This window comes from Dromaius novaehollandiae, chromosome Z (genome assembly GCF_036370855.1).
Source record: "Dromaius novaehollandiae isolate bDroNov1 chromosome Z, bDroNov1.hap1, whole genome shotgun sequence".
Taxonomy (NCBI): Eukaryota; Metazoa; Chordata; class Aves; order Casuariiformes; family Dromaiidae; genus Dromaius; species Dromaius novaehollandiae.
Genome location: NC_088132.1, coordinates 29,362,389 through 29,390,136, shown reverse-complemented (window position 1 = coordinate 29,390,136; position 27,748 = coordinate 29,362,389). Strand labels below are relative to the sequence as shown.

The window sequence follows — 27,748 nt, the reverse complement described above, 5'->3', positions numbered from 1 at the left end:
CGCCGTTGTCCTCGACCCGCGAAATGGCACCAGCAGCAGCCGGGCGGCGCCCCGCGATGCACGCTGGGAAAGGGCGGCCGCCCGAGGTGAGGGCCGGCCGGCTGCCCTGCGCCCTTAGTTATTTTGATCCAGGCAGGAGCCCGTATCGGCCGGCCGCCGTTCGGCCTCGGCCGTAACGCCGTTGTGACGTCAGCGCAGCGCAGCGCAGCGGCGCGCGCGCTCGGTCCCCACGGCGCAGCCAACCAGCGGGCGAGGTAAATAAACAAACCCGCGAGCGAGACAGCGCGCGCCACAGCGCCCCCACGTCGCCGCCGGCCGCGGCGGCGCGAGTTCGGCTTCGGCCGTTCGCCCGCCCGGCGCCCCGCCGACCGTTATAGCCTCCCGCCCAGGGCAGCGGCCGGCCCGCCGCCCCTCGCCCGCCGCCGGCGCCGCCCGAGTGAGTGTCCCGCGGGCCCGCCGCTTCCCCTCTCCTCCGCGCTGCCCCTTCCGCGGCGGCGGCCGGCTGGTGCCGGTGCTGGGCAGGGGACGGGGCTCCGCCCTGCCCTGCCTGCGGTGTGGGCAGCGGGCGGCCGTGGGCCTGTGGTGACGGGGAAGGGGGCTTCCCCCAGCGCCGGGGGCCGCGGGCCGGGCCGGGGGGCGGCAGGTGCCGTGCTGCGAGCCGGCGGGCGGGCGCTGCCTGTGGTCAGTGCAGCGGGGCAGTGCTCGGGCCGCGTTTAAAGCCCCTCACAGACAGCTCTCGCCGCTTGCTCGGCGGAGCGCGGCTGGAGCGCCCGCGAGGCTCCCTGGCACGGTGTCTTAACTTTCCCTTGCTTAATTTAACTTCCTTGCGTCTTCTCTTACGCTGTCTCCGCTTCTAGGCGTCTGCAAACAGTCACCGTTCTCTTAATCCTTAGGAAGGCAATAGACGTCTTGGGCTTTGTGTCAGTATGTATATACTAAGGCAGATTCTTACCTTGTGCTTGATACTGTTGCGTGTTGTTGTTTCTGCTTGATTTTAGAATGCAGGAGCCTTTTCCCGAAAGTAATTTTCTGAGCGTTTTTATCTTCCATGGCATAAAAGGGGCTTACTCCTTCTTTGTGTGTGTGTTGGAGAGAGGATGGTAATTCAAAGAACTCGGCTACAGTAAAAATACAGGTCGTGGTTATAACTCGATATTTCACTGGGGTACGGTGTTTACTGACTGCTATTTTATTCAGCTATTTGAAATTACTAATATCTATTGGTTTCTAAGACCACTGGTATTCTTCCGTTACATCAGTGAACTTTCAAAGTCTGCTAGGTAAAAGTTCCGAACCTTAAAACTTAACTAACTTTTTCAACCTTTCTTTTTTTGTGGGGGGAGGGGGAAGGAGTGCAAGAGAGGCTAAAGTGTCAGTGAGTATCCCATGAGCAAGCTTATTAAAGTTTGCTAAAGATTTGTCTGGTTGCTTTTATGTTTTGATCTGGGGTTTAATGAATTTTTCTTTAAATGTTCTTCTTCAAAAACAATTTTCCCAAGTACAGCAATGACCTGTTCCCTATTTGAATTCTATGAGATCTTTACTTGCTTTTTTATTTTTTTTTTTTCTCCTTCCCTGCCATATGTGCCAGTGGTGCATCTCTTCTTAAGTGGTTTTCTTATGCAGGCCTTTTTTCTTCTTCTCTCTTTATAGTAACCATCTTGACTCTATTTAAGTAGTTTTAAGGATTTGGCTTGATTTAATGCAGCCTTATGGCCTCTGATCAAATGGCATAAAATAAAGATAATTTAAAGGGAGAAAGCTGGTCAAACAGTCTGAGGATTGAAACTTTCTGTAAACGCACTGATAAGGAGAAATAGATTACATTTGTTGTGGTAAATGTACAAATAGACAAAGATCGATGTGTCAAGTGCAGGAACAGCTAGAGTTGGTCAGGGTCAGTAGAGAAGGGAGATGTTCCTTTTTTTGTGTGGTGGTGGTGGTGTTTTTAAGTCTATTGTGTATGTTAGTGTTATTTTGGGTGTATGAATAAGTACTGAAATCACTCATAATGTCAAGCACTCACTAAGCGTGTATAATGAGCATATATTATCATAAATATGTATTTTTAGTTCTTGAAAGAAGTAGATTTTATGTAGGAGGTAGTTTTAGCATGTCCATATCTTATTTTTCAAGTTTTTGAAAATCTGCATTTTGGTTAGCAACTCCTTTGAAGATGGAAGTGGAAATGGCTTATATTTTGGGCCTGTCAGCATGTTCCCTTTGAAAAAGTAAAAGCACCGCATGCAGAGCCAACCAGTTATTCCACAGATCCTTAGAAGTGTACTACTAACATTAGACCAGAGGTTCCTAGGGCTGTACAGTCCACTTCTTCGTGCCATTTGAATGTTTGCCGAATGGTTAAATGCCAACTCATGCACACGTGCAAAGCTCAACACAGACTAGCAAGCTACTAGTGCTCAAAAAAACCCAAGTTTTTGAGTATGTATTAACTTCTTAATGTACATGTTGGATGGTTTATAGAACAGCTTTTAAAATGTCAACACTTCAAAAGCTGTATCACCTGCAGCATGTGGGTTCATGTATAAAAGTGATACAAAATCAAATTACTGTAACACCATATGAGTATGTTACTTTTTATTACTGTAATCCTTGTTACATCATATCTAAAATTAGATTGTAGCTCTTCAGGGCATTGACCTATCTTAGGTTTCTGAAATATACCTAGTACACTTTAGGGAACTGAAGTTAAAAAGATATCTTTTTATTTCCACTCATGTCACAGTTTTAACTTTCTAAATATGTCTCCTTGTTTACCAAGAACTTAAAGTAGAATAAGCGCTTTGCAGTGCTTACAAATCACTGTATCAGTCATGCTAAAGTAATAGGTAAAAAGTATTGTAAACAGAACTAACTTGGAATAAGGTCTTGTTTTAAAATTTAAAAAAAATCCATTTAAGATTTGAAGATGATCCATTTATGTAGTGATTTGACATGATTTACAGAAGATTGTGACCTATAAACTAGTAAAGCACTGAAAACTTCCTGCTTGCAATCCAAGATAACAAATGCTTTTATCATTGCCTTGAAATTATATGGTAAATATGTATAATGCTTATCTTATGCTGATGATATATGATGAATTTGAATAATAGGTACTCTTGGTTTATGGAACTGTTCACAAACCTTATAATTTAAAACAGACTGTGCAGATAGTTAAACTAATAGCCTGCTAGTGATCTGCAAAGCAGAAAGTTTTGAAACTAGGTCATAAATTGGTGCCACCTGTGTATCAATGCCATAATGATGTTGCAGTTTTGAAGTCCATTCTTCAATGATCTTTTCCTTAACATAGAAATAAGGGGTAGTTACTTTCTTGGTGTATTAGAAAAACTTCTCGGAAGAGTACAAGTAGTACTAATGCACAGCAGAAATAGGAACAACTTCAAATATTGATTTCTCTTTTCCCTGAGATATTAATGAGCTGTTTAAGTGTCGCAAGCATGTTTTGTTTCTTCTTACGCCTCTTACAGTTTTTCTTTTTCACTGTACCCTCTATAATAAGGAGAGGAACTGTGTCGTATTTACATAGGTAGGCTTTGGCCAACGGAGCATTATCAACTCACAAAATTTCTCAGACTGCCAAACTCTTACTTGAAAGCAGTATGAAAGCTGAAATGATTTTTCAGATCCTAGTTTGATCTGCAAAATTACAGAATCCCTTCTGGTATTTGAACACATCTTCCTTCCTGCCCCACTCCCTGCCACCCCCCTGCTTGTGAACGAAAAGCCTCTTCAAGCACAGCTTGAATATCTTCAGGTCAAGAATACCAGCGCTTTAATTTTCTAAGGCTGTTCATATCTATAACAATAAAAAAGAAAATTATTTTTAATTCCCTATTTAAGGGAAAAAAAATCATGTAAAAGGACTAGGAAGCATCTTTCCTCAGCTGAAAGCTTTGAGTTGTCAGTCCATTGGTTTTCCAGAGGAAAAAGTCAAATTTTGGAACTGAAATACTAGAGAGGTGCTTAGTAAAGTCTGTCAGAATTGTAGGCATGGTTAAAAGCTTGGCGTGGTGATAAGTCCCCCCCGAAACACTGGATACACTTTTAAGTGTTGCAGAAGTGGAATAATTAGATCCTGCTGTAATAAGAACATTTGTTTTGAAATGTCCAACAATAGTAATATTAACAATTCTTTTAAAGTTAACTGAAAACGTTTATAATCTTATGTATTTTTAATTTCATCTGCAAGGTCGTTATTATCTCTTTTTAATTCTGTATAAACAAACATAATTCAGGAATAAACTGTCCTGTAAATTAATTTCATGTTGCCACTATAGTATTTCAGTGAATCATAAAAACAGTGTTTTGTAGGTGGTAATTGTTTGATATGCTTCTCAGCTGGACAGTTAATTGGAAGCCAACCACAGTATGACAGCAAAGGCATACCTATTGCATTTTTATTGTGAGAGGGAGAGGAAGAGACAGAAGGAGATTTGCAGCCGTATTTCATAGTTATGTAGCATTCCAGCTACAATGGCTAAGTCCAACCTTTTTCCATCTTTATCTGTTATTCTGGAATGACTAATAATTGTATCTTGACAATGTTTTCTTTTGCAGTATATTTACAAAGGACCTAACTGCTATCACTACAGCTTATAAAGAGGAAATACTACTCTTTGCCCATACAATTTGAAAATATTCAACACCATTAACAGCTGTGAACCTAATAAACTGTGGTGTGCTGCTTTTAGCCATATATATGGAGAACAAAATATATCACGGTTAGTGCACAGAGCACTGAAAATTCCAAGCTTTTGACTGGCAGACTCATACTAGAGTGTGCTAACTTTTTTATGTCAAATGCAGTAGAGAGTGTACAAATTTTCAGTCTTATGACTGGTGTAGTGCCAAAAGCAACATCCAGTATTGTAAATTCTTGTTATAGCATGACTGAGCACTTGCCTCTGCTGCCTTCTTTTTTTTTTTTTTTTTTTCCCCCCTCCTTCTTCCCTCTTCTCTGTGAAGAAGTGTCTCTAACTTGTTTTCTGAGTTTCAGGTTTCAGTTTACTGTGTGTTCCAGAGTAGTAATAGCACAGCATTTCTACCAGCAGTAACTAAGCTCCTAGGCAGGCTAACTGTAGAGTTCTTGCATATTAAAATGTATTTTAAAAAACAAACCCCAAACTTACCCTGCTCTGTCATCATTTAGAGAGAATAACAAGTACTTTTGATGTTCTAGGTGTTACTGACTTGTTTTTTCTAGATTCCTGGCTGTGACGTGATCAGAGAGTTTGAGTATCAGCATCAGCTAGATTCACACTGTGATGCAAATTTTGCAGCATTCTTAAGATACTTTGTATGATCAGCTTTATTTTCTTTTTTGGAAAGAAATGTAGCCAGGTATCTTCTGTATGGCAAGAATGCTGTTTGCAATAACCTTTCCTCTGTAAGCTTGAACAGAGCAGTATTAGCCTACTTGCTGGTTCTCTTTTCATCTCTGCAAGGTGAAATGTAATATTCCTTTTAAATAATTCTTTTGGATAATGTCACTGTAACACTATTGTTTTCTGTCTGTATATCTGAGTATCTTTAGAGCATCTACAAGCTTGAGAAAGTGTGGAACTGAGTGCTTAAATTTTTTTTTAAACTTTGATAGATTCTCATGTTCTTCTGTAACAGTAACTAACAAGCAACATTTTCGTAGACCATTCAAGAAGACATTCAACTCATTATGCTTACAGTTATCAGATTGTAAATAGTCCTTTCAAACAGCAGTTTCAAAAAGTATGTATTACTTGAATATACCTCTTCACCATAAGAGATCAACATAGCTAGACTTCAGTTTTTTATGAAATTTGTACTCAGATGAAATGTCATCACTTTCAGTCCTCTCTCCTAATTAATAAAACTCTGGATGGAAAAATTGCAATTTAACAAATGTTCCTACACCAAAGACTTTGCTTTTATCCTAGGTAAATGGTTCTGATTTTGTGTCACAGGGATGTATGTGTAACCTATAGCTACAGGGAGGCAACTGAAAGCACAATAAATGTATCCCTAGTCCTCCCCACTCCTTTTCAAACACACCCTCCATGTTTTGTCCTAAGAATAGGTGCTTAGTGTTCAAGAAAAGTACCAGCCAGAACACTGGGCTTGCTTTCCCGAGGAGAAAACTGCTTTTTGAACAAAATGATTTTATTTGTAAAAGAATAAATAAGGCTACTTACCCCAAACTGGACTTCTTTGTCATGAGCCTGCCTCTGCATAATATCTACTTGCTTGCTTTCTCAAATCATGTGTTTTTCAGGCTCCAAGGACAGCATCTGAAATGGTTTTGGAGCAATATTGAATATATTCTTTTTTTCCCCCTCTACAGAACGCGGAAGCCAATTTGGTCAAACAATGTTTTCATTCTTATTTCTGTGCTACTTTTCCAGGAAACCTAATCATTAAAAAGAAGCCATCTCAGTAGAATTTTGGACTTGCAATGGCATCTGCTGTAATCAGTTCAGTTCCCACCACTGCATCTCGTTTTGCTTTGCTACAACTAGACAGCGATACTGATTCAGAGCCTGGAAAGGGCAGAAGCAGCCAAGGTGCTGGCAAATCTCAGGCTTCAGGAGGGAGATCTACAAATGAGAAGAAACGAGAGAAAAGGAGAAAAAAGAAAGAACAGCAGCAGAGTGAAGCTAATGAGGTAAAGAGACTTTTCTGTAGCGGGTAAGATTGTTATCCGTTAAATAGTTAATCTGAGGGGGATGCTGTTCTTTTTTTAATCTAATTGCAGAGACACTTCAAGTTTTCAATAGTTCTAATAAAAGTTCATTATGTACATGGAGGATACTTACTACTATATAATTTGATATTTTTAGTGAGAATAACCTGCTAGTTTTCACTTTATTTATTACCTGACATCAACCCTTGGATAGTTAATTACTGATGAAGGAAATGGTCTTCACTAAAAAGCAATTACTGAGGGTAATCAGTTTTTAGTTGCCTGCTTGAACAGCCAGCATTTTAAAATTCAAAGGTGGTTTGAAGTTTTTTTCTTCTTTTTAGCAGATAGCTAGACCTACCTACTCTATCTGAAGAGCTTTAAAAACTGGTTACCGAAGTTTTACTTCTCAGTCTTGTCCATCACTCCAGACCCTGAATTGATTAGATCGACACCTTCCCCCCCCCCCCCCCGCCCACCTCCCCCCGGATTTGGGGGCATTTGGGTTCTTAAGCCTAAGGTTAAATGGATATTAACAAGCGAGACTGCAAGGATTGTTTCAAAATTATGGGTAGATGAACTGTAAACTACTCTGTCTTTGACAGCTATCTGAGAACTCCTCTGCCTGAAACTATACAGATCTTGTTGTCTAATTGACTGTGTTTAAAAAAAAAAGAAAATCATTTTAGTGTGTCATAAAGTTAAAATCTTTATGGAATGTTGGTAGTTGCAGTAATGCTAGGTAAAGTGTGTGTGTGTAAAAAAGCAACAGAACTTTGCTTTTCTTTTGATACTGAAGTTTAAGCTCTTAATGTGCATTCCCCGACTTCTGTGCCTGCCTGTGCAACTCCAGTACCATCAAAACAACTGTGTGTATGCATATGCATATACTTACATTCATTTGCATGAAAATTATATTTAATCCTGTGATAGCAAAGACACAAACTAGGGCTGATTAATTTTCTTCACTTCAGCATCTACTATGTCTTTTCTTTGCTATACTCCATTGACATAGTAAATCAGAATGGCTTGTACCAGTGTTCCTGCCAACACTGTGAACCAAAGAAGGGAGCTGTGGGTGTGGTGCTGGTAAAGAAGGAAGAGGCAGTATGTCAAGGGAGAGTTCAGAATTGGATTTTTCCCCCTCCAAACAATCTGCACTAGTACCTAATTTTAAGTAATTTAGGATGAGCTGCCATTTTAAGAAGTGATTGTGACACTTTGTAAACACATGTTAAAGATAATATTGCCACTGCTGTACTTGGTTTCACTTCTGAAGCATCTGATAATACTTTTCTTCCCTCCAGTAGCCTTTGTTAAGGAAATTCCCAACTCTAAGCTGATACTAGATTGCGCGGGTCTCTTTATTTCCACTTAGTGTTAGGACTAGAACGTCAGTTAATGTTTAAGCTTGAATAGTGAATGTCTTTTATTCTGAGCTGCAAAATTTGAAGGTTACTTGTTCACTAACTTTTATAATTATGTAAAGTATTCTAAAGATGACACCATCGTATCCCTGTGGTGCAGCAGTTCGAGGTAATTCTTATTGCGGGTTTGTAGTTCTTAAAAACCTGACTGACTTTGGATTGTTGACAAACTTTAAGGTTTGTCTATGTTGTTGTCTTTTGTTTTTTAATCTGATCCTCTAGTTTCTGTGATCATCCATGCCAGATCTGTGTACCATGTTCTTATTTGGCATTATATTTAATTTAAGTCAGGTGTGAACACATGATTGCTTTTCTGCAAAGGGAACTTAATGCAGTTTATATGAATGTTTTATGCTATCTGAAGGAAGATGGATAGTACCTGATCCAGCATGGAATCTGTAGGACACAGTTACCTGTTCAGATTTTTTCAAAGTATTTTCAGCTGGCAAAATATATGTACTATTTCACTGCTTTATTTTATGTGGCTGCAGCATTTTTGATCCACGGTTAGGATACAAAAGAAATTTTACCTTCTGGTGCATACCAAAGCTGATTAAACAAAAATGTAGCCTAAACTATAGAATAAGGTAAAGTACACTTTATATCTATTTGCATATGTGTCTGAATATTAGTCCATTAAAACTGTTACTGTGTATTCCTTAATATTCTGGTTAATGTTAAAAATACCTTATTTTGTTTCTCAGCTCAGAAATCTTGCTTTTAAAAAGATTCCTCAGAAATCCTCCCATGGAGGCTGTCTATCTCAGCATGAACAAACATTACACAGCACAATGCAGAAAGACTCTCAGGAAGAAAATTGGCAAGAATGGAGACAGAGAGACGAGCAGGTACAACTTACTGTGTTATCTTTGTTTGGCTATCCTGAAATATGTTACTTTATAATGTTAAGTCCCAGAAATAAAGAGATATGACTGGAAAGAAACAAACAAAATGCTGTCACATGGAAGGAAATGTTTCAGTGGAAATTTGGGTTACCTCTTCTGTCAAGTCTGCTGAATGGCTGTTAAGTGTATTGGTAGCTTAGAGCCAGTACATGTTGGTTCTCGCATATCCCATAACTGGGGTGTGAAATTTGGAGTATGGTAGGGGTCATTCAGATGATCTGGAGAAAAAGTGAAAATATTGCTACGGGAGGATGTTGAAGGCCTGTAGTGGGAGAGAAGCTGAGAATCTCTTGGTGGAGTGATGTGTGGATATACAGTACAGATCCACAGCAAACCAGGCTTTGTAAGTTCTGTTAAGAATGCAGTAACTAGTTCCTTTCTAGATCATTGAGCTCGTGTCAACTTTGAATGCTGACCATCATTTTGGAGACTAGGGTAACCCTATCTTTCAGTGTGAGAACCTCTGTTTTTCTTCTTGGAACCTATTTTAGGTGGTAATATCATTGTTAGAGTTCATTAACACTTAAAGAATAGAGATAAAGCAGATTGCCTGTGCCTTTATGAAAGCTAACATCTTGTTTTTACTGTGTGCCTGCTTGCCAAAGCTACCACAAACAGAAATTGCACAAATACATTTGATCCAAAACAGTAAAATAGTTTTTGCCTTAACCTGATAGAATAGTTTGTATTTTTGCTATAATGTCAGTTAGGAAGAATACTTGCAATTGGAACTAACCATTTTCCTTCTTGACTGTATCAAAAGGGAACATCTAAAACACTGTATTACTGAAGACCATATAGTGGTTTTTCTTGTATGATGCTGTATATGAATGTTTTGGACTGTTTGCAGTACTTTGGCTACTTTAGATAGAAATAATGCGTATGGATGAATAGCTTGTTTTAGTGCTTTTACTGGGTAGTGCTTAAAGAAATGCTTCACTACACTTTTTTTTTTCAGGTTCCTTTTAAATGACTCTGCTACACAGATTTGTATGTTTTCTTTTTTAGATGACTGTTTCATGCAGAATTCACTGTGGATAATACAGTTTTGATTATTCTGGTACACTTGAAGGTGCCTTTCAAAGTATTTAACTTTCTGCAGACTTTTTCATGTGGTACCAACTAGAGTTGGAAAGTGTTGCCTGCGGTTACTGAACTTTATATGCTGGCAGCTACCAGAATGCTGTTTTCTTTTACAGAGAGGTTTTTCAACATGTGTCTCATCATGAAAGATTGCATTGAACCTCTTCCTGTTTAATTAAGAAGAAATACAGAAATCCATATTGACAGATGATAAACATCCACATTTGGATGCTGGCCTTGACTGTTGAATGTTGCTAATGCTTTGGTATATGTGCCTCCTGGAGCAGAGTATAGCCAGGTTCTCAACTCTAGGTAGACTTCTGGATTGTTGTCCTAGCAGTGGAGTAATGACCTAGTAATCCTTTTGCAAATTTCTGGAGCTAGTTAGCTTGAGATTTACTTTTAAGGTACAGGTATGCTTTGTTCAGTAGTTCCAGTTTTTATATTCTGCATGCTATAAAGCAATCATTTCAGGTAAAGAGAGAATTTTACAGTCTCTTAGATGGTGAAATGGTCAGACAAAGCAAACTCGGTTATGAAAGAGTTGGTGGTTGCTCATTTATATCTTGCTGACATGTAGGCTATGCTCCTGTTAAAGTTGCTTTGGGATTCTTTTATTGTAAAAATAACTTTAGCGCAATATCATAGCTGAAACCTATGATAGTTATAGTCTTGAAGACGTTTTCTATCCCTTTTTACGAGAAGAAAGGAATAGTCAAATGCTATCATGACTCTTGAGGTTGGAGCACAGACTGTTTTGTAGCACAGCTATGCTTTAAACAGCTTTCTGCAGTCACAGTGAACTGAGCATAAAGGATGGAGTTACAGTATGGATTGTAAATATTCTCCCAACAAGTTCTGTGTTGACTTTTATTTTACTAGAATAAAAGTTTAGTGAAATAGTTGGCATTGGTGTGATCACTGTTAGGCTGCAATGTTAATATTTCATAAACAAAGTAATTAAACTCTTTGAGTTATTGATATGACTTCTGTACTTTAGGCTTTGAGGCAGCCATAGGGGTTACTAAGTGAAATTTTTCTGGTTCATAGATGACTTTGTGTTTAAAAACATTGCATTTTGGACCTCAAAGTGCCTAGAAGTCCTGCAAACAGCTTTAAACTTTAACTGTAGCCAGAACCTTTAAAAAAATGTGAATATTGAATTCTTGGCAGAAAAAATATTGCTACTTGTATATCGTTATCTTAGAACAGCAATCAAAATTTTTGCTGTAGTTCAAAATACATTCCATGGAGTGCATGTCTCTAAGATATTCTCAGTACAATAGGTATGATCAGAAAATTTTCTTTTTAAACTTTATTTCACCATTAGTCACTGCTGATGTATTGCAGCCCTGGCAGGCATTGAATTGGCTTCATTTTCTTTATGTGACAAAAAAGGACCCTAGAGTGAAAATGGTGAGGAATTTACTTTAATTGCAACCTGAAATAAACATTAGAAAATAAAAGCCCATGTCACACAAGGAACCATGAACCTTCAGTATCTGCAGCTATGCTTTGTTATATCTCTTTAATATTGTAATCAACAGTTTTAGAAATAACTTGATCCTTTTTTTGCTCAGAACCTTGTTGCCCAAATTGTCATAATAGTTTGAATGCACTTCCTGAAACTGTTACTTTTTTGAAGTAACGAGTTACGACATTTGTGCATCACTTGTGTGAAATTATTACCTGTGTCTTTTAAGAATATACTTTCAAGAATCTGTTGATAACTCTGATTCAAAGAATTGTGATGTTAAGGTAAATTTGATTACTGATGCAAGGTACCAGTGTTGGATACGCATGATCCATATATGGTAACGGGTGAAGAAAAAAATTTGCCGGAAAGGCAAATCTGCTGAGTACTAATCTGTCTAGTCAATCTGAGCACAGGGACTCAGAATTGATATGTTACTGACGGCTGCAGATATTTTTTTTTCCACCACAGGAACACAAACTTGTTCAAAACATGATCCATTCTGTTGCCTCCTCTAAGCAAGCCAAGAGGAGGAAGGCATGGGGGCAGCTTCTATGTAGTTTAGCTGTTAAACAACCTGACATCAAATCTGGGATATTCATCCTCAGCTTGACATGCTCCAAGCTATTCTCTTCTCTTCCCCTTCCTGCGAGTGTGCCAAGAGCATCAAACTGTAGGGTGATTTGTATCTGCGCCATCCCGTCCCTCTAAAGCTGTGTTACTCTTATTGAGGGATTTGTGTTGTACACGTATGCATAGTTGGTATTACCCGACTCAAGTAAAATGTCACTAGCCATCTAGCAGTGAGGGCCTGCACCTCTCACCCTGTTGAATCTTGAATTTTGTGGGAGAATGAAGCTTAACATGGAGGGTTTTAGACCTTTTATCACTAGTTGCTTATGTGCAGGCTTATTACATCATTACCGCTGTTTCAGAAATACAAATCTTATAGAGTCTATGTATAGCTTTTTAAGACCAAGCTATCGTATTAAAGGCAGATACAGAGGAAGAAAGGAAAGAGGCAATGAGAGCCAGTGCTTATGTTGATGTGAAAAGCATTAAAGGAGAAATTGTTTAAATAACCTTAAATCTCACCATAGTGCCACTCTGTTAAAAATGAGATAGTAATTATAACTTAGAAGAGGTAAGGTATCCTATGAAGATGAAGAGTGTTGGAAGCTTATGAACAGTCTGAGCTCTGTTAGGGGGAAGATGGGGACCAGCTGCAAACCAGGTTCAGCAGATTTAAGAATTCAGAGCTTCCAAAAATGGCATTCATCCACATCTAAGTGTGCGTATGTGGGGGGGTTGTTTATTTTGTTTTTTTAAATAAAGGCTTGCTTGTCTCTGAGTACCGTGGTTTGGTCAAATGTTGATCAGTACTTTTAACTGCATCTTGCTGTCCCTGTTTTTTAATCAAGTCACGATGACTGGCCTGTGAGATAAAAAGCATCTTTTATCTGAGTTGGAGAAACTGATCTGTGGGAGGGTTCAGTCTGCAGCTTATGCATGCTTATCCAAGAGAAGAGATGTGGGTTTGAATTCTTCAGATTTGGGAGGCATGAAATCCTAGTCTTTCACTTCCTGGTTCAGTAATACAGTATTGATGCTGAAGAGGTATATTTTTACTGGTGTACTGTAAGGCAGGGTGATATTTAACACGTGAGAAGCAGTGACTCTCTGCTCCCACAAAATTTGGCTCTACAGAGAGCATCTCCCAGTTCACGCCGAGTTCCTGTTGGCGTATTTACCTTCCAAATTTATAAAGAGAAGTACTGTTTGGCACTTTACTTTTAAAGGATTGTCAATACCTGTCTTCACTATGGAGCTATTATATAATTAAGGTGGGTAATACCAGCCTTCCTTCAGCAGTGCTTTTGAGAGTCACTGTAAGAACTTTATGCATGGACCACAACTTGTCACAGAGTGTCAGGTGTGCTCTGAGTTGGTCTGTTGGGTTTGCAGCCCCCAACCCCCAGGTACGTAAGCAAAGGAACCTGTGGGTCCTAGTTCTGGACAGGTTTAAGTGATAGTGAGCCTGTAGGTGTCTGAGACAGTTATGCCGAGAAGCAGAGCTGAATGTGCTTGGGAAACCTGGTGGGGATGCCTGGCTTTAAGAGCACTGGGGGTTAAGCAGCTCAGTGGAGAGCTGTGGAAGTAGCCACCTTAGTTCTTCATAGAGTCTGCTTCAGATTCCCAGTCCTGTCCTGAGCTGAATGACTGTTAGATAAATTATATAAGGCTTTATTGTATCAGAGATCTTGGAATGCATTTTTTTGTGTGAAACTGTTTGATTTTCATAGCAGTATTGTGGTAGTACTAATTCTTAATAATTATTTGGGATCTCGTGTGCTAAATTACTTACAACGTGTAAAGACAGAAATCCTAAGTTCTTCCATGTAAGCTTACTGTGTGTGTGTGTTTTTTTAAGTAATCTTTTGCTTTTTCCATCTCCATTCTCCCCTTTTTTCTTTGTGTTTATATTGAGCTTTTCAATGCAGCAGACATGTCTTAATTTTTGATAGATAAGTATCATGGTCAGATTGGATTCAACAGTTGATACTAAACTTGGACCACAAACTACTCAAGGCTAGAAATAATAGCACCCTGAAGCCTACAAGAAATCTTGTCACAGTTTGTGTTGAGAGAATAGTGTTTTACTGTGTTTAAAGTAACTGGTCAAAAAGAGATGACTGGTTCTGTCTCTGTCTATCTCCCTCTTCCCCCTCACCCCTTCTCAAAAAGAGAAAAACACACCACCAAAACAAAACCTGGGGCCACTCTTCTGTTTTCCTTTATGCAAGACTGATCGTATGAATTGTTGAATAAATAAATACAAACAATGTCTATGCTTTTAGACTACATAATAAGTCATTTTTATGCATATGTAAGGCATATGAGAACTCATAATTTTTTCAGAGCATAGTTCCTATAGACAGAAAAGTTAGTGTATGTCACTCAGCCCAGCTGGATCAAAGTACACTGGGACCAGTTAAGCTATTTATTTGATTTAGCAACTATTGTAGTTTATTCTGGAATGAATAACAGGAACACACAAATTTCAGTCTGAAATTCGAAGAACAAGAAAGTGATTCTTTTTTCTGGTTAATATTTCAGTTATGGACATGAAACTGAGAACTATGATGACTAATAACGCTTCCATTTGGCAGCACATCACACTGAGGACTGTAGTGATCATTAAAATTAGTTCTCAAAGGCCTAGAGTTTTGTATTCAAAACAACTTCACCTTGGTTTACTTACTGTATTCAATAGCATAGGTCATTACCAGTTTACATATTTACCTTATGCACTATCTACTTCCTCAGTATCTCAACTTCAGCATTTTCCTCCAGTAAATCCCTTCTTTTGGCCCCATTGAGCTGTTGCTGATAGAGGTAGTCTAACATTCAATACTTCAGTCTGTTACTGAGTAGAAGCTGGCCTTGCCCACACTTTTCTATCTTCCTGTAACAAAAAGATTGGGTATCCTGTCCGTCCTTTGTGTCATATTGGTCCTAGTTCTTTCGCTTCTTAATAGCTCATGCTTAGAAAGTTTCAGTTTTCCTTTCTGTCTCAAGGAAACTCCCATGCTTCCTTCTAATCTTCTCAGAAATGAAAGAGAAAATGCCATTCAGACTTGCTTAGCTTTGCTTTTTGGCGGGGGGGTGTGGGGGTGTGTCTTAGTTGCTTAGTTTAATCTTTCCTGTGCAATAGGAGAGCTCTTCGGCTTCTTAATGATCCTTTTGCAATGACACTTTTCATACTTTTAACATCCTCTTGTCTTTATATTCTGAAACATGAAAAAACAAAATTAAAAATGATTTTAAAACGATCTCATATAAACAAATTTTGAAAATGGTAACTGTATTGACATTAAGATGAGCACAACTTACTGTACAGTTACATGGCACAGTTTTCTGAAGCAAAGTATTTTATTACTTATAGTACAAATAGGTATATTAATTACTAATGTCATGTCACATCGTATCAAGCTCTCGGACAACTGTAGTGATACATATATTGAAAATGAAATTTTAATGTAGTTTTAGTGGTTTGGTCGCCTTTTTTTTAACAACCTTGTCACAAGGAATATGTTAATTTTCTTCAGCTGACATCTGAAATGTTTGAAGCAGATCTTGAAAAAGCACTGCTGCTAAGCAAACTGGAATATGAAGAGCACAAAAAGGTATTTGTGGGATTCATCCTGGTGTAAAAGCTGTACAAGTGTAAGGCTTGATTTTAAAAATAAATCACCTGGCAAAAGTAATACTACTTTTGTGTAAATTGTTTGGTTACTGTTCAAATGCTTAAGAGTTCAGAGAAATAATAGATTTGAAAGAAACCATATATAATAATATTTTTAAATAAGCACATAAAGGTGGAAAGTTAGTTTAACCTTTTCAATCTTCTGACATATATAGACACTGAAATTCTGAAAGTACAACAAGGGATCCTGTCTGTACTTCGTTAGAAGAAATCTAGCACACTTGGGGAGGCAGGGAATCAAAGCACTGACTTTTCTTTAGGCCTTTAAGTGTTAGTTATGTTTGAATCTTTTGCATTTTCACTAATGCTTTTTCTGTTTTGTTACATATTTTAGTTTTAATAAGCTGTCTACATTTTCTCTCAGCTGATGAGGATGCTGTTTTCTGGGTACTTCTTAAGGAACACTGGAGAATTAGTTGCTAAAATGTTTTGAAAAAGTATTCTCAGATGAAATGTGAACTTTAACAGGAATTTTTTATTTGCAGTAAATCAGGAGCCTTTGAAATATGTTATGAAAATATATAAATTTAAATGTAATTATGCATCATAAAGAAGCCAAAATTACATGTGCACTTTTGTGCAAATATTTTTGTGTAATACTTCAATTTGAGGGAATGCCATTATTCTTAAAAATCAATGTTAAATTTTTGACTTCTATATTTAAAGTTATTTTTAAAAATGAAGACTGTCTCTAGGCATAGTAAAACAGCATCTTTTCTAGTTTTTTTTTGAGAGTAAGCTTCACAGAACAATTTAAAGTATATAGGGGTATTTTAAATATATAGTATGCATGAGTATAGATAAACAATTTTACTTTTACAGAAAGACCAGCATTCCATTTCCCCTTCCCATCTTTGCTTTCTATATAATAAGCTTTTTCTTAAGACTATTTTGGCTATGAATCTAGGACTTATTAACAATTTGCTAAGAAAGTTAATGCAGATGGGACGGGTAGAACTGGGTTTAAAATGGATGCCGTGTACCAGCCTGTGTGATTTCAGTAGGAGATAAGGTTGATGGGCAGAGCATTGCTGCGCAGGAATAGCTGTCTGACTCCTAGTGAATGAGTAAGCATATTTTAAGAGTAAAATGAAGATACAATAGAATTGTTTTTTGTTTTTTGTTTTTTTTAAAGGAAGTGTTAACCTGCACTGTATAGCACTTCACGTTTGTGTGTTTGACTACTTTTATATTTTCAGGCTATCAATTTTTGGATAAAACTTGATGTGGATGATAGGGGGTGTTAGACTGATAATTCATTGGCTATTCAGTAAAGAGCAATACTCTCCTTCAGAGGACAAAGCTGGTGCTTAGCTGCTGCTAGATGCCTTATGCTCTTTAAACCAATCAGAAGCCTGTAAATTACTGCTTAGGCTAAAAACTCCTTTAGTATATTATCACTGCTTTTTTGTTCGTTTGTTTTTGTTTTTTGTTTTTTCCTTTATAAAGCTTTAGGGAAAAATATTTGGGGTATTGAAGAAAGTTATACCAGTGGGACTTTATTCTTCCAGGAATATGAAAACATTGAAAATACTTCACCTCAGTCAAAGTCTGTGAATAAGAAAGAGAAAAGAAAGAGCCAGCAAGGAAAAGACAAACCTCTCACTGTGTCTCTGAAAGATTTTCAGTCAGACGGTACTATAGGTATGCCTTATCATACTAGTATATCTGCTTATGAGCTATTTTACTTGGAATTCCCATAGTGTGTACGTTAATAGCAAAACACCCCCTAGGTTGGAACCCAACATTTTTTTCTGTTAATACTGTCTTTAAACAAACATTGAATGATTTGGAATTAATGTGTCCTGTTAAGTCTAAGAGCTAAAAGTTTATTTTATAATAATGAACTAGTTTTGTTAGCAGAAAAAGGGAAGAGGTTAAGGAAAACATACAATTTCATACATTTTGCGGGGGGCAGGGAGGGCACACTCAAATACTCCTAATATAGCTTTTTTCTTCTGTTCTTCTGTAAGTGTTTTTGGAGGGTTGTACTAGGCCTGTGCTTCTCAGACAACTGAGTTTTTGTTCCTTTTGTTTTGAAAAGGCACTGTTTGCCTTTCTTCATGGTGCTGGCTGCCTATTAGAAAGGGTAAATGTTGAAAAAAAATTCTTATACTCATTTTTACATGTTCAGAGCTCTTTCAACTGTACCTATAGAGCAGACATTCTGAATTTTAGTGAAGAAATTAAGATAGAATCTGAAAAAGGCAAAAAACAGTTCATTTGGTAACATTCTTTTTTAGGGATGTTTTTATCTAAATGTTACAGTATTTATTAAAGACATTCTTTCCGAAGAATCTAAATAGAGAAAAATGGAATGAAAGCACAGTTGTCAGTATCTTGAGAGGCAACTAGAAGGCATTCAGGTCTACAGTGATGTGTACTATAAAACCCTAAGTAGAATTAAAAAAGAAAAAAAAAGATGTTGCCTTCCACTTTAACTGAAGTAAATGCATATGGAATGGTACTTTTGATTATATTAGTCTGAAAGATCTGTGCAAGGCTGCAAATTTAGGGATTGACCTAAAACTTAGTCTGTAATTCTTTTCTTCTAATGCTTTAGTCTCTTTTAATGTTATTTTGAGATGAGAGTTAATGTTGGAAAAATTGCTGAAGAGTGCAGTAGATTTCTCACCACTCTTCAAAATGCCATGCTTTAATGGCCAGCTGTATAAATTTGAGTAACTTACTGTTGGCTTCTTTTTTCTTATTTTTCCTTCCTCTTGTCTTTTCAGATAACCTTGCTAAAAAACATGAGGTAAGCCTTTTTTTATTTTATTTTTTTATGAAACTAGTTATTCTAACTCTGTTTAAAAGGTGGTTATTTCAGTAAAAGCTATGGTCACTTTTGTAGTAACCATCAAATATATGTTCCAAAACTCAGTGATCTGTGTTTGGAAAATTTGTATGGGCAGTTTTAGACTTACTAGTTGTATGTCTGCAGTTCTACAATCTGAGAACTTAGTAAAGACTTTCTTGGAGCTAGCTTTGATGTTTTTGCTTTCAAATAGTCTTTAACTTTGATGCAACTTGCAGATTTAAAAACATGTTTAAAATGTCAATTTTAGTACAAAGAAGAGAAGCTTTTAGCACTAATGGTGCTATATTGTGGGTACAGTCCAGTAATACTAAAACTTTTAGAGGAAAGAATTGTTAATAGTGAAATAAAACAAAAAACTGTGGGCATGGTACAAGCATTAAATTCTAATTCAACGCTTCTGTGTAATCAAATTGTCAGTTTAATGTTAACTGTTAATTGGTTTCTAGACTTTTCAGTTGGGATCAGATACTCTCTAGGTAGAAGTCACGGTATTCTCAGGATGTACAACGTAAAACAGTATCTGGACTTTGTGCTTTTCCGTAAAAAACTACTTTTAAGCATGTTGTCTTTTAGCTGAATATTGACTTATATGTAAAGGGAGTTATGATAAGTTATAATTCTTATTTTTGACAGGAACCAAGTTCTGCACCGTCTTTGTTACATGATGGAGGATTTTTCAATAGGCTGGAAGATGATGTTCACAAAATACTTAAAAGAGAAAAAAGGAGAGACCAGCTCACTGACTGCAATGGAATGGATAACTGTACATCTCATGAACACAACCAGGCATGTACAATAGCAGTCACTGAAGTGAAAAAGTTTGCCTAATGGAACTTCTTTAATGATTACAAGAGAGCACCTGATGAGAAGAATGCATAAATCAAAAAATGATAATTGTAAAAGAGCATTCTAAAAACTGTTTGTATTCTTTTATACCTGAAGAGAGATTTAAGCTGCTTTGATTTTTTTAACAGAAAACACTCCTGATTGAAATATTTTGTTTGCTCCACAAAACATAGCAATACTTATTACTGCCTCTTATTCATCTCTTTTGTATGTGTGCATCTAAGTGCACATATACATATTTAATTTCAGTCAATTTTTTATAACAAACAGGAATAAGTTTCCTTTCCCAAGAATAGAATTCACATGACTGAGTTATTAAGAAATGATGTTTGCTTGTTTATAGGAGGGTCTTTTGAAAGATGGAAAAACAGAACGACTAAAGCTCGAACTTGAAAAGAAAGATACAGAAATTCAGCAATTGAAAAATATAATAACTCAGTGGGAGGTATGTAGCTGACAATACCTTCAAGTAGTGAAGATTAAGTCCACTGTATGAAGTGCTTAGAGCAGTGCATACTTTGTCAGATTTAAGGGGAGTCCTTGAAAGCTGCAGCATAACAGTAATGGTGTCCTGTATTCTGTTATATCTTCTCCTATTACATGCAAACAAAGTTGGAAATAACATTCAGCATATACTAAAACACACCAGGAAACATATTTGCTTGTTAATAAGTTTCACAGTATTGCTGTATACCAGACTAGTTACGGAAAATGTCTTCAATTGCCTTCCTGTTTTCATTCCTTGTTAGCATTGTCTAGATAGTATCTAGAGCAACCAGGGTGAAATTTCCGTGAGGAACTAAGGTTTATAAAGAAAATGCAATGAAGCACCATTGGATTACTTTAATTGTTTTCATTATGATGATTATTCCTTGTTTGAGGTAGTCTAAGCAGTTTGACTGATTGGAACTTTTCTGATACTTTAAATAATGTCTTCACTACTACAGGCAAAAATCCTTAACTTTGTTAACAGCTGCCTTCACTGTGTACTAGAGTTGGACTCCCCAAATTCAATTTTTCTGAAGTATAAAACCATTCTATTTGTTACTATTAGCACTTTATTGCACTTAGCAGAATAAATGCAGTGCATAAGGATATTGGTGAGATGAGGGGTGATCATATAGCTGTTTCATTCTATAAACTTGTTTACAAAGCCTAATATAGTTTTAAGTGGCCATTAAAGGCTGTGCTTAAATGTAAGTCTTTAAAGTATTACATACTGCATCTATTAAAATGCCCTTTCATTTCATTCTTGTTCCTCTATATATTAGCATGTATTAGTTGTGGCAGTGATAGTGTTACACAGTGTTTTGGTATGCTACAGTTGAAAAGTTCCTTTCTTAAAGATTGTTTTTTCAAGAGGGGAAGGAGGTGTTGCATTTGTGCACAGTTCCATGACACAGAGAAACTGCGCATTCTGCTGATCTATACTATAGCCTTTTCCTGTTTACAGTGGATTGGAGAGTACAATAACTGCTTAACTTTCTACATGGAGTAAGATCAAATTATTCTCAAGGACTGTGGCGATGGTGGAAGTGGAAAGTGGTAGCTTCTTTATTACAAAAAAAAATCCTCCCAATTTGAACTTATTTCAAGAGCAAACCACACATAAAGAGACTTGTGAAAGGAAAAATAAGTATCGAGTTAAGACACATGGCTGGAATTGGCATTGGTGGCCAATTAAGGAAAAGGCTGTCCTATGAAAAAAGCATGTAGTCATCGGATAGGTTGGAAAAACTGGTGAAAATAGGTTTCTGAGTAAAGGCTGTAAGAGTTGAAAAGAAAAACTGTAATTTCAATAACCGTGACTCTTTAATCTGTAGAGCTGTAGGGGACTTGTCCTAGTTGCCAAGAAATATGACAAACCATTCATACTAACACAGTATCTAGAAAGCACATTATAACTGTTGTGTGCTGCATGAATATTTTTCAGGGGAGAAATTGTAAAGCCACTGATGCAAATAGGCCTATATACTTTAGGCAGACCTGAGTGGTGGTTCTTGCACTGTCAGTGCAATGACGTAACTCATTATTTTAACTTACCGTAAGCCTTGTTGTGCTTGCCTTAATTTCTAGACTCTTAGTTGATTAACCCATTCCTCCTGTGGCACATTCATTACACTGGCTGTGATTCAGTTAAGACATAGACAACAGATTTCCTGCAGAAATCATAATTTTCAATTCTGAAATGTTTTAGTCATGTTTGCTCTATAGAATACTTCTTTTATAGGGCATATGTGTAATAATTCAATCTCTTTAACACTAGGCAAAGTATAAGGAAGTAAAAGCAAGAAATGCACAACTTTTGAAGATGCTACAGGAAGGCGAAAGTAAGTAGAGTTTTAACAGGCAGACTTTAAAGTTCTTTTAAAGAGATGGAAAGCACTTTCAAAGCACTTTTTAAAAAAATAAGTTGATACAATAACAGCTATAAGGAACTAGGAAGTTAGTCATTTGCAGTGACTCCAGTGAAATACAGAATCTAGACCACAAAGTACTGCATTCCTGATATGATATAATGAAATCATCTGTTGAATTTTAATAGCAATCTTTGAAATTTAAGCTGTTCAGTTATGTTTTAGGCACAATGAGTCTTTGAATTAGACTTTCTTTTGCCGGTGACTTGATCTGTTCTGGACTGATCTTACTGTACTCCCTGTTTAGACCTTCAAGCATGTTGTTCAATTTTCATACCTTTGCAAGCTGTTCTTTGAACTGTTGGAAACATCATCTTAAACCTAAGCAAATGTTTTGCCAGACAATGAACAGGGCCAACTAAGCTAACACTGAGAATTTTATATATGCGATTGTGATAACTTTCTTCTGTTGTAACGCTATTTATAGTTTTTATAATTCAGAGCTTGGTGTCAAAGATTGAATATATAAGTAAACTTTCTGGCATCTTTATGCTCATGCTTAGCTATCCCTTAACAATCCTGATCTTGCATGATGAAGTTGGGTCTATAATACCAGGCAAACTAAATATGTTATAAGTTTGCTTTTGCTGTTCAATTTCTTAATTTAGCTCCTAAATGTAGCTTCTTATTTGGGCTCAAATTCTGAGCTAGAAGAGAGATGAATGTTTTTGTAGCTTGCTTGTAAATATATTTTTAACAGCTAAGCCAGTTCAAATGTTTGCAACGTGATTGAGCACTGCAAATCTTTGCTTTTTGGGACTTCAGGTCAGTGTCTGAGACAAAGTGAAATAGTCTCATCTCAAGAGGGAAGTGGTGAAGTTCTTGCTTGAGTTTTGGGTTTTTTTTTTTTTCTTTCCCCTGTTGGTGGAATAGTAGTGTACCATAAAATAGTAATTTTGTGGTTTTACCAGATGTAATCATCTTCAGATTTCAAGGTATTTTGCATTTTGGGCAGAATATTGTTCATGGCAGAATTGAGCCTTGAAAAATCTCAATTTGTGCATATTGAGAATTTAAAGTTATCCACAGATGTTTCATAGACACTAAATAAATACACAGTTTAAATACATCCCTATTTAAAATATTTAATACCAGTGTAAGTCTCCGTAGGCATGGCTGAATTCATACGTGAAGCTTACAGTCCCAAAATCTTAATCAATGGCCAAGATACAGTTTTTCGATGGACTTTGTTCATAGTGCTTGTCTATAAAACCCATGCTGCCTACAGGGTTAAAGTGTGGGGAAGTTAGTACAAGGTTGGAGTTTAATCTTCAGAACCTTTAAAGCTGCTACTAATGGCACTGGTAACTAATGATTGTTTTTAATTAATATTCGTTCTTTCAGCGAAGGCAGACTTATTTAGAAATAACAAAATAGTGAGCGCAATGTCACAGTACTGTTGCAGGCAAAGACCTGTAAATCTAGAAAAATTCTCACACTCGGTCTCTTTCTCTCTCTAGTGAAAGACAAAGCAGAAATACTCCTGCAGGTTGATGAATCACAAAGTATCAAAAATGAATTGACCTTACAGGTAAGCAAGGATTTCTTAATGTAAAATGTCATGTCATAATTCAAAGATTTATTTAAGTTAATTGGGGTCCAGGGGGGGCTGAAACAAAAGCTTGCTTGAAGCAAAATATGTTATATTTCATCCTTACCCAGGCACTGTATGTGTCAGATGACATGTATTACGTATGTTTCCAGCATGATACACTTAGAGCTATTTCTGGAAAGACAGCAGACCTCAGGATGCCTGAAAGGATCTTGTCCTCAACAGCCCCTTAAGAATATCATCCTCTGCCTTTGGTAACCCAAAATGAGGAAGCTCAGAAAGATACTGCAGAAGAAAATGCTTCTTTCCCTTTTCTTGCTTTCTAGTCTTAAATTTGAAAAATGCTGGTTTACCAGCATAACTGATCTACGAATTATTTATGGATGACTCTTAGCAAGCCACTGTAGTAGAGAGCATGTAACGCTTTTTAAGCTTAGTTTTGGTTTGTAGTGACTGTTCTCCAAGTTCTGAACTTGCACAAACTTCTTAGCATAGAACACAATTTTTGAGTGATGTAATGTAGCTCATCTGCATTGCATAACATTACATCAGTTAAGTGCTGTATGACAGGAATCGTACTGTATGTATGTAGAGGCTAAAACCTGAGAGAGTTTCTGACTCTGTAGCTTTCATATAACATTATAGAGGCAAACCAATAAATGTTGCTGGGGAAGTAAGTCATTATGGAGTATCTTACTTGCGCTTTCAGTTCATGCACAACCGTAGTAGTCTTTCTTGAACCCAGCATGTATTACCTGTTTGTCTAACACAGTACTACTACAGAACTATCTTGACCTGGTAAACTTGTAGATGTAAAGCATATTTTGTAAATTAACATTCTATATTTTTTTTAAGGTAACTACACTTCATGCTGCATTAGAACAAGAACGATCCAAAGTGAAATTATTGCAAGCAGAATTAACAAAATATCAGGTATTCTTATTTTCTCTAGGTGTAAGTTTGCCTGTTCTTGATGTAGCTGAAACTATCTCAAAGTAACATGCTCTCAACTGACCTGTTAGCTCTGTTTTTTCAGGTTCAAGAAAAACCTATAGCAGTTTACATTCTAGGCAAAAACAGTAGCAAAACTAAAGCACAGTTTTGGCCAGTAGAACTTTGCCACCTGTTTTGTACTTTAGAACTTCTTGGTATGCTGGTACATAATCAGCATGTTCTACAGCTTTCATGTTCTGTGTGTAACTAAATTAACAGTAGACTTTGTAGGTCTCTTTTTACTACATGTTCTTTTCTGGGTTCTATAGCTTAGTTCTGTTTGTAGCCAAATCTTTGTAAGAGATGTAGAGCAAATGCTGTTGAAATGTGAGCGATAAGATCAGTGTCTTGCTGACTGTGCATATGTTGTTTGGTTCAGCTTGGCCACTAATGCAATTCATGTTAGTGAATTTCAGTTAACTTTCATGCAAGTAGTATGCTGTTAAAATTCTGTTTTTTAAAGAGTGCAGTGATTCAGTCCCCAGAGAATAAGAATTTGTACTTTTGCGTGGCTTATCTGACACGTTTTCATATTTTCCTTTAATCTATGCAAAATGTCATGGTAACAAGGAGAGCCTATAGTTTATAACGGAAACTTCTCAGGTAGCCCTGTAGTCTTTGGCAAGTAACCTTGTTTCCAGTTGTAACACATTATTTGTGTTGGAATATTATAATTTCATGAAAACTGACTTAAGCCATAATTATTCTTTTCTGATTACGTGAAATTTCTTGGCTAGTATTGCATGGTGTTCTGTACTTAATCTCCCCTCTTTTTTGCTTGTCACTTACCACAACGAAGCAAGTTCCTTCTTCAAATTGTTTTGTAGCAGTTCCCAAATCCATGTATTTGGTCAGTCTCTTATAGACAAGCTGAGTGCTTATGCCACTAATTAAAACTAAAGTAAATCTATTGTTACTGTCAAATTCAGTCATTCACATCATTGTTCAGACTGTCAACTTCAGTCTTCCTGCTCTTTTTTTCCATGCGTCTCTGCTTTTGCTAGTGTTTATTTTTTGCACAGAGAGAAGATTTTAATTAGAAAAATAATGTAATTAATTTGTGATTAATTATAACAAATTAACAGACAGAAGAAGGATTTACAAAAAAACCTTGGTCTTTGTTTTAATTACACTTTGTAATTACTGCAAAATCATTCCTTCTGCTCATTTTGTATTTATTTATTTTGTATTAGCCTTGCAGGGATCATTGTTTCTGCTTTTATTATTCTCTCCTATAATCCTCCAAGACTGCTCAGGATAACCCTTCTTATACTACCACTTTTGTCTTCAATAACATTAGACCTACCTTCTTTATTGGAATACTGCTTTGAAACATTAGGAAGCCTTTCAAAAAACTAAACCAAATATGTGTAGGTTTAAAAACAAACAAAAAAGCAATAAACCAACTTTTTTTATCCCCAAATGTATCATCTCAGCTCTGAATCATGTTGTCACTTACATATTGCTATTTGGTGTTCAGATGGGTTTGTGTCCCATAAAGATATATACTTGTATGATTTAACATAAGACAAAAAATCAGGAGTTGTTTAAATTGCATTCAAGTTGTTAATTCACACAATTTTGGTATGGAAAATAACTGCAGATATAAAGCATCATGTCTACTATAATGGCTAAAAATTTGTTTTAATTCTCTCTTACAGGGTGGGAAAAAAGGGAAAAGGAACTCAGAATCTGACCAGTGCAGGTGATCTCCTCTGCTACCAGATTCAAAGCAAAAAAATATCAAATCTTTCTTCAGGGTTTTGCAAAAATTTATATATTTGTTGTACAACTGCTCAACTATGCAGTTTTTTGAAGAGAAAAATTAACAATTACTAGTTTGACTAACATTCTGAATAATTGATTTGTTGCACTTTCTCCTAAAGAAGTATTAGAAAACTAGTATTCCAGCAGAGCTAAAACTTTAATTGTAATGCCATAACTAGTTTTTCATCATTCAATAAAACTTACTCTTCCATTTGTATGTTTGAATTCTTGCTTTCTTAGAATTTCTTAATTAAAAAGACTCATTTAATGAATATCAGGATACAAATGCATCAGCATGCAAATGGTGAAAGCCTCACTGAACCAAAATAAAAAAAAAAAAAAGAGGCAGCTTATGCAAAGCCATTTCCTTGTGGCTGAGTAGGAATCTGTAGTTAATGTTAACAGTTATTATTTCCTCTCCCTGCATAGGACATCTTGCATCCTTTTGTCTCCATTGTGTGTATATATGTGAGTTTCTGCATGAAGATACACAAGGTAGCACATAGAGCTACCATGTAAAAAGAGCTTTCCTGTCTTTCAGCTCTGAAAAATAGCCTGTGTGTTGCTTCACAGCATGCTCATTAATAAACAGTTCATCTTGTGCTAAGAGACAAAGTTCAAACACACACACACACTCCTGGTGAACTGTCGGTGAACGTGATATGGCTATGAAAATTCAGAATTGTTTGTGCAGCATTGAATGTAGTACTAAATTTGGGGATCTTACTTTTATTGGCATAGCTGTTGGAGTGAAATACTACAGAGTACAAATAGGAGCTGGCTGACATAAAACAGACTAGAAAATTGCTGTAGTTACCTGGGCAGTCAGCAGAGAACACAGAAATGAGAAGGAAAGAACTAGAGAAGGGAATAAGGAGGAAAAAGCAAAATAGCTGTAGTCTTAAAAATGGAATATTTATTAACTTACTACTGTGGGGTTTTTTTGAATGAAATGACACTGAGCAATTTGCAAAGCAAGGTTATATATATGAAGATGGCACTTCATTGGGAGGTAGAAGAGGAAAGCAGGAAAAAGGTCTATCAATTCACGGTATCAAAGTCTCGATACCGTGAATCTGCAAAAACTTTCATGGTTATCGCTGACGTCTAAAAATTAATACTGTGGAGGTGCTAACAGTGGCATAAGACTTCTTTTTAAGAAATCAGGCCTTGTAACTAATAATCCAGAATATTCTAATTTCATAATACTACTGAAGTTTTACTGTAGCTTCACTGATTTGTTTGTCCTGGGGAGGAGTGGGGGATAGGGCAAGGGTATTTTCTTTTTCTAACCAGCTCTTCGAAGTTCACTTCCAAATGCCACGTCCTCAGGACTGATGCCACTTTTCAGTATTGGTGCACCTGTGACCAAATAGGAACTGCAGCATCTTGTCCTAATGGACAAAACACTACTAGATGGATCCAAGTAATCTGTCTAGTTGATAGTCTGATTCAAATTAAAAACACCAGTTCTTGATGGAGTTTTGTTTTTCATTATCTGCTGTTCTACAGGG

At 36.9% G+C, this 27,748-nt stretch overlaps 1 protein-coding gene across 5 annotated transcripts; it reads left to right on the top strand.

Moving 5' to 3' along the window:
* The first annotated feature begins 142 nt into the window (after positions 1-142).
* On the top strand, positions 143-26,451 carry LOC135324640 (G kinase-anchoring protein 1-like). 5 transcript variants are annotated; one of them, XM_064501292.1, is made up of 12 exons: positions 143-254; positions 6,405-6,664; positions 8,814-8,957; positions 15,681-15,758; positions 17,350-17,482; positions 18,574-18,596; positions 19,293-19,445; positions 19,849-19,950; positions 21,772-21,835; positions 23,383-23,453; positions 24,330-24,407; positions 26,129-26,451. In XM_064501292.1, exons 2-12 carry the CDS (start codon positions 6,455-6,457, stop codon positions 26,174-26,176), a joined length of 1,104 nt encoding a protein of 367 aa, XP_064357362.1. In that variant the 5' UTR covers positions 143-254; positions 6,405-6,454; the 3' UTR covers positions 26,177-26,451. The 5 variants fall into 5 exon arrangements, with proteins under 5 accessions (XP_064357362.1, XP_064357364.1, XP_064357365.1 ...); XM_064501291.1 differs by lacking the exon at positions 143-254 and adding an exon at positions 277-436; XM_064501293.1 differs by lacking the exon at positions 143-254 and adding an exon at positions 4,730-4,748.
* Positions 26,452-27,748: the final 1,297 nt, after the last annotated feature.

Coding starts and splice junctions, on each gene's coding strand:
- LOC135324640 (XM_064501292.1), top strand. CDS start 6,455: ATGGCATCTGCTGTAATCAGTTCAGTTCCCACCACTGCATCTCGTTTT. Junction 17,483..18,573: donor TCAGTCAGACGGTACTATAG/GTATGCCTTATC, acceptor TTGTCTTTTCAG/ATAACCTTGCTAAAAAACAT. Junction 18,597..19,292: donor ACCTTGCTAAAAAACATGAG/GTAAGCCTTTTT, acceptor TATTTTTGACAG/GAACCAAGTTCTGCACCGTC.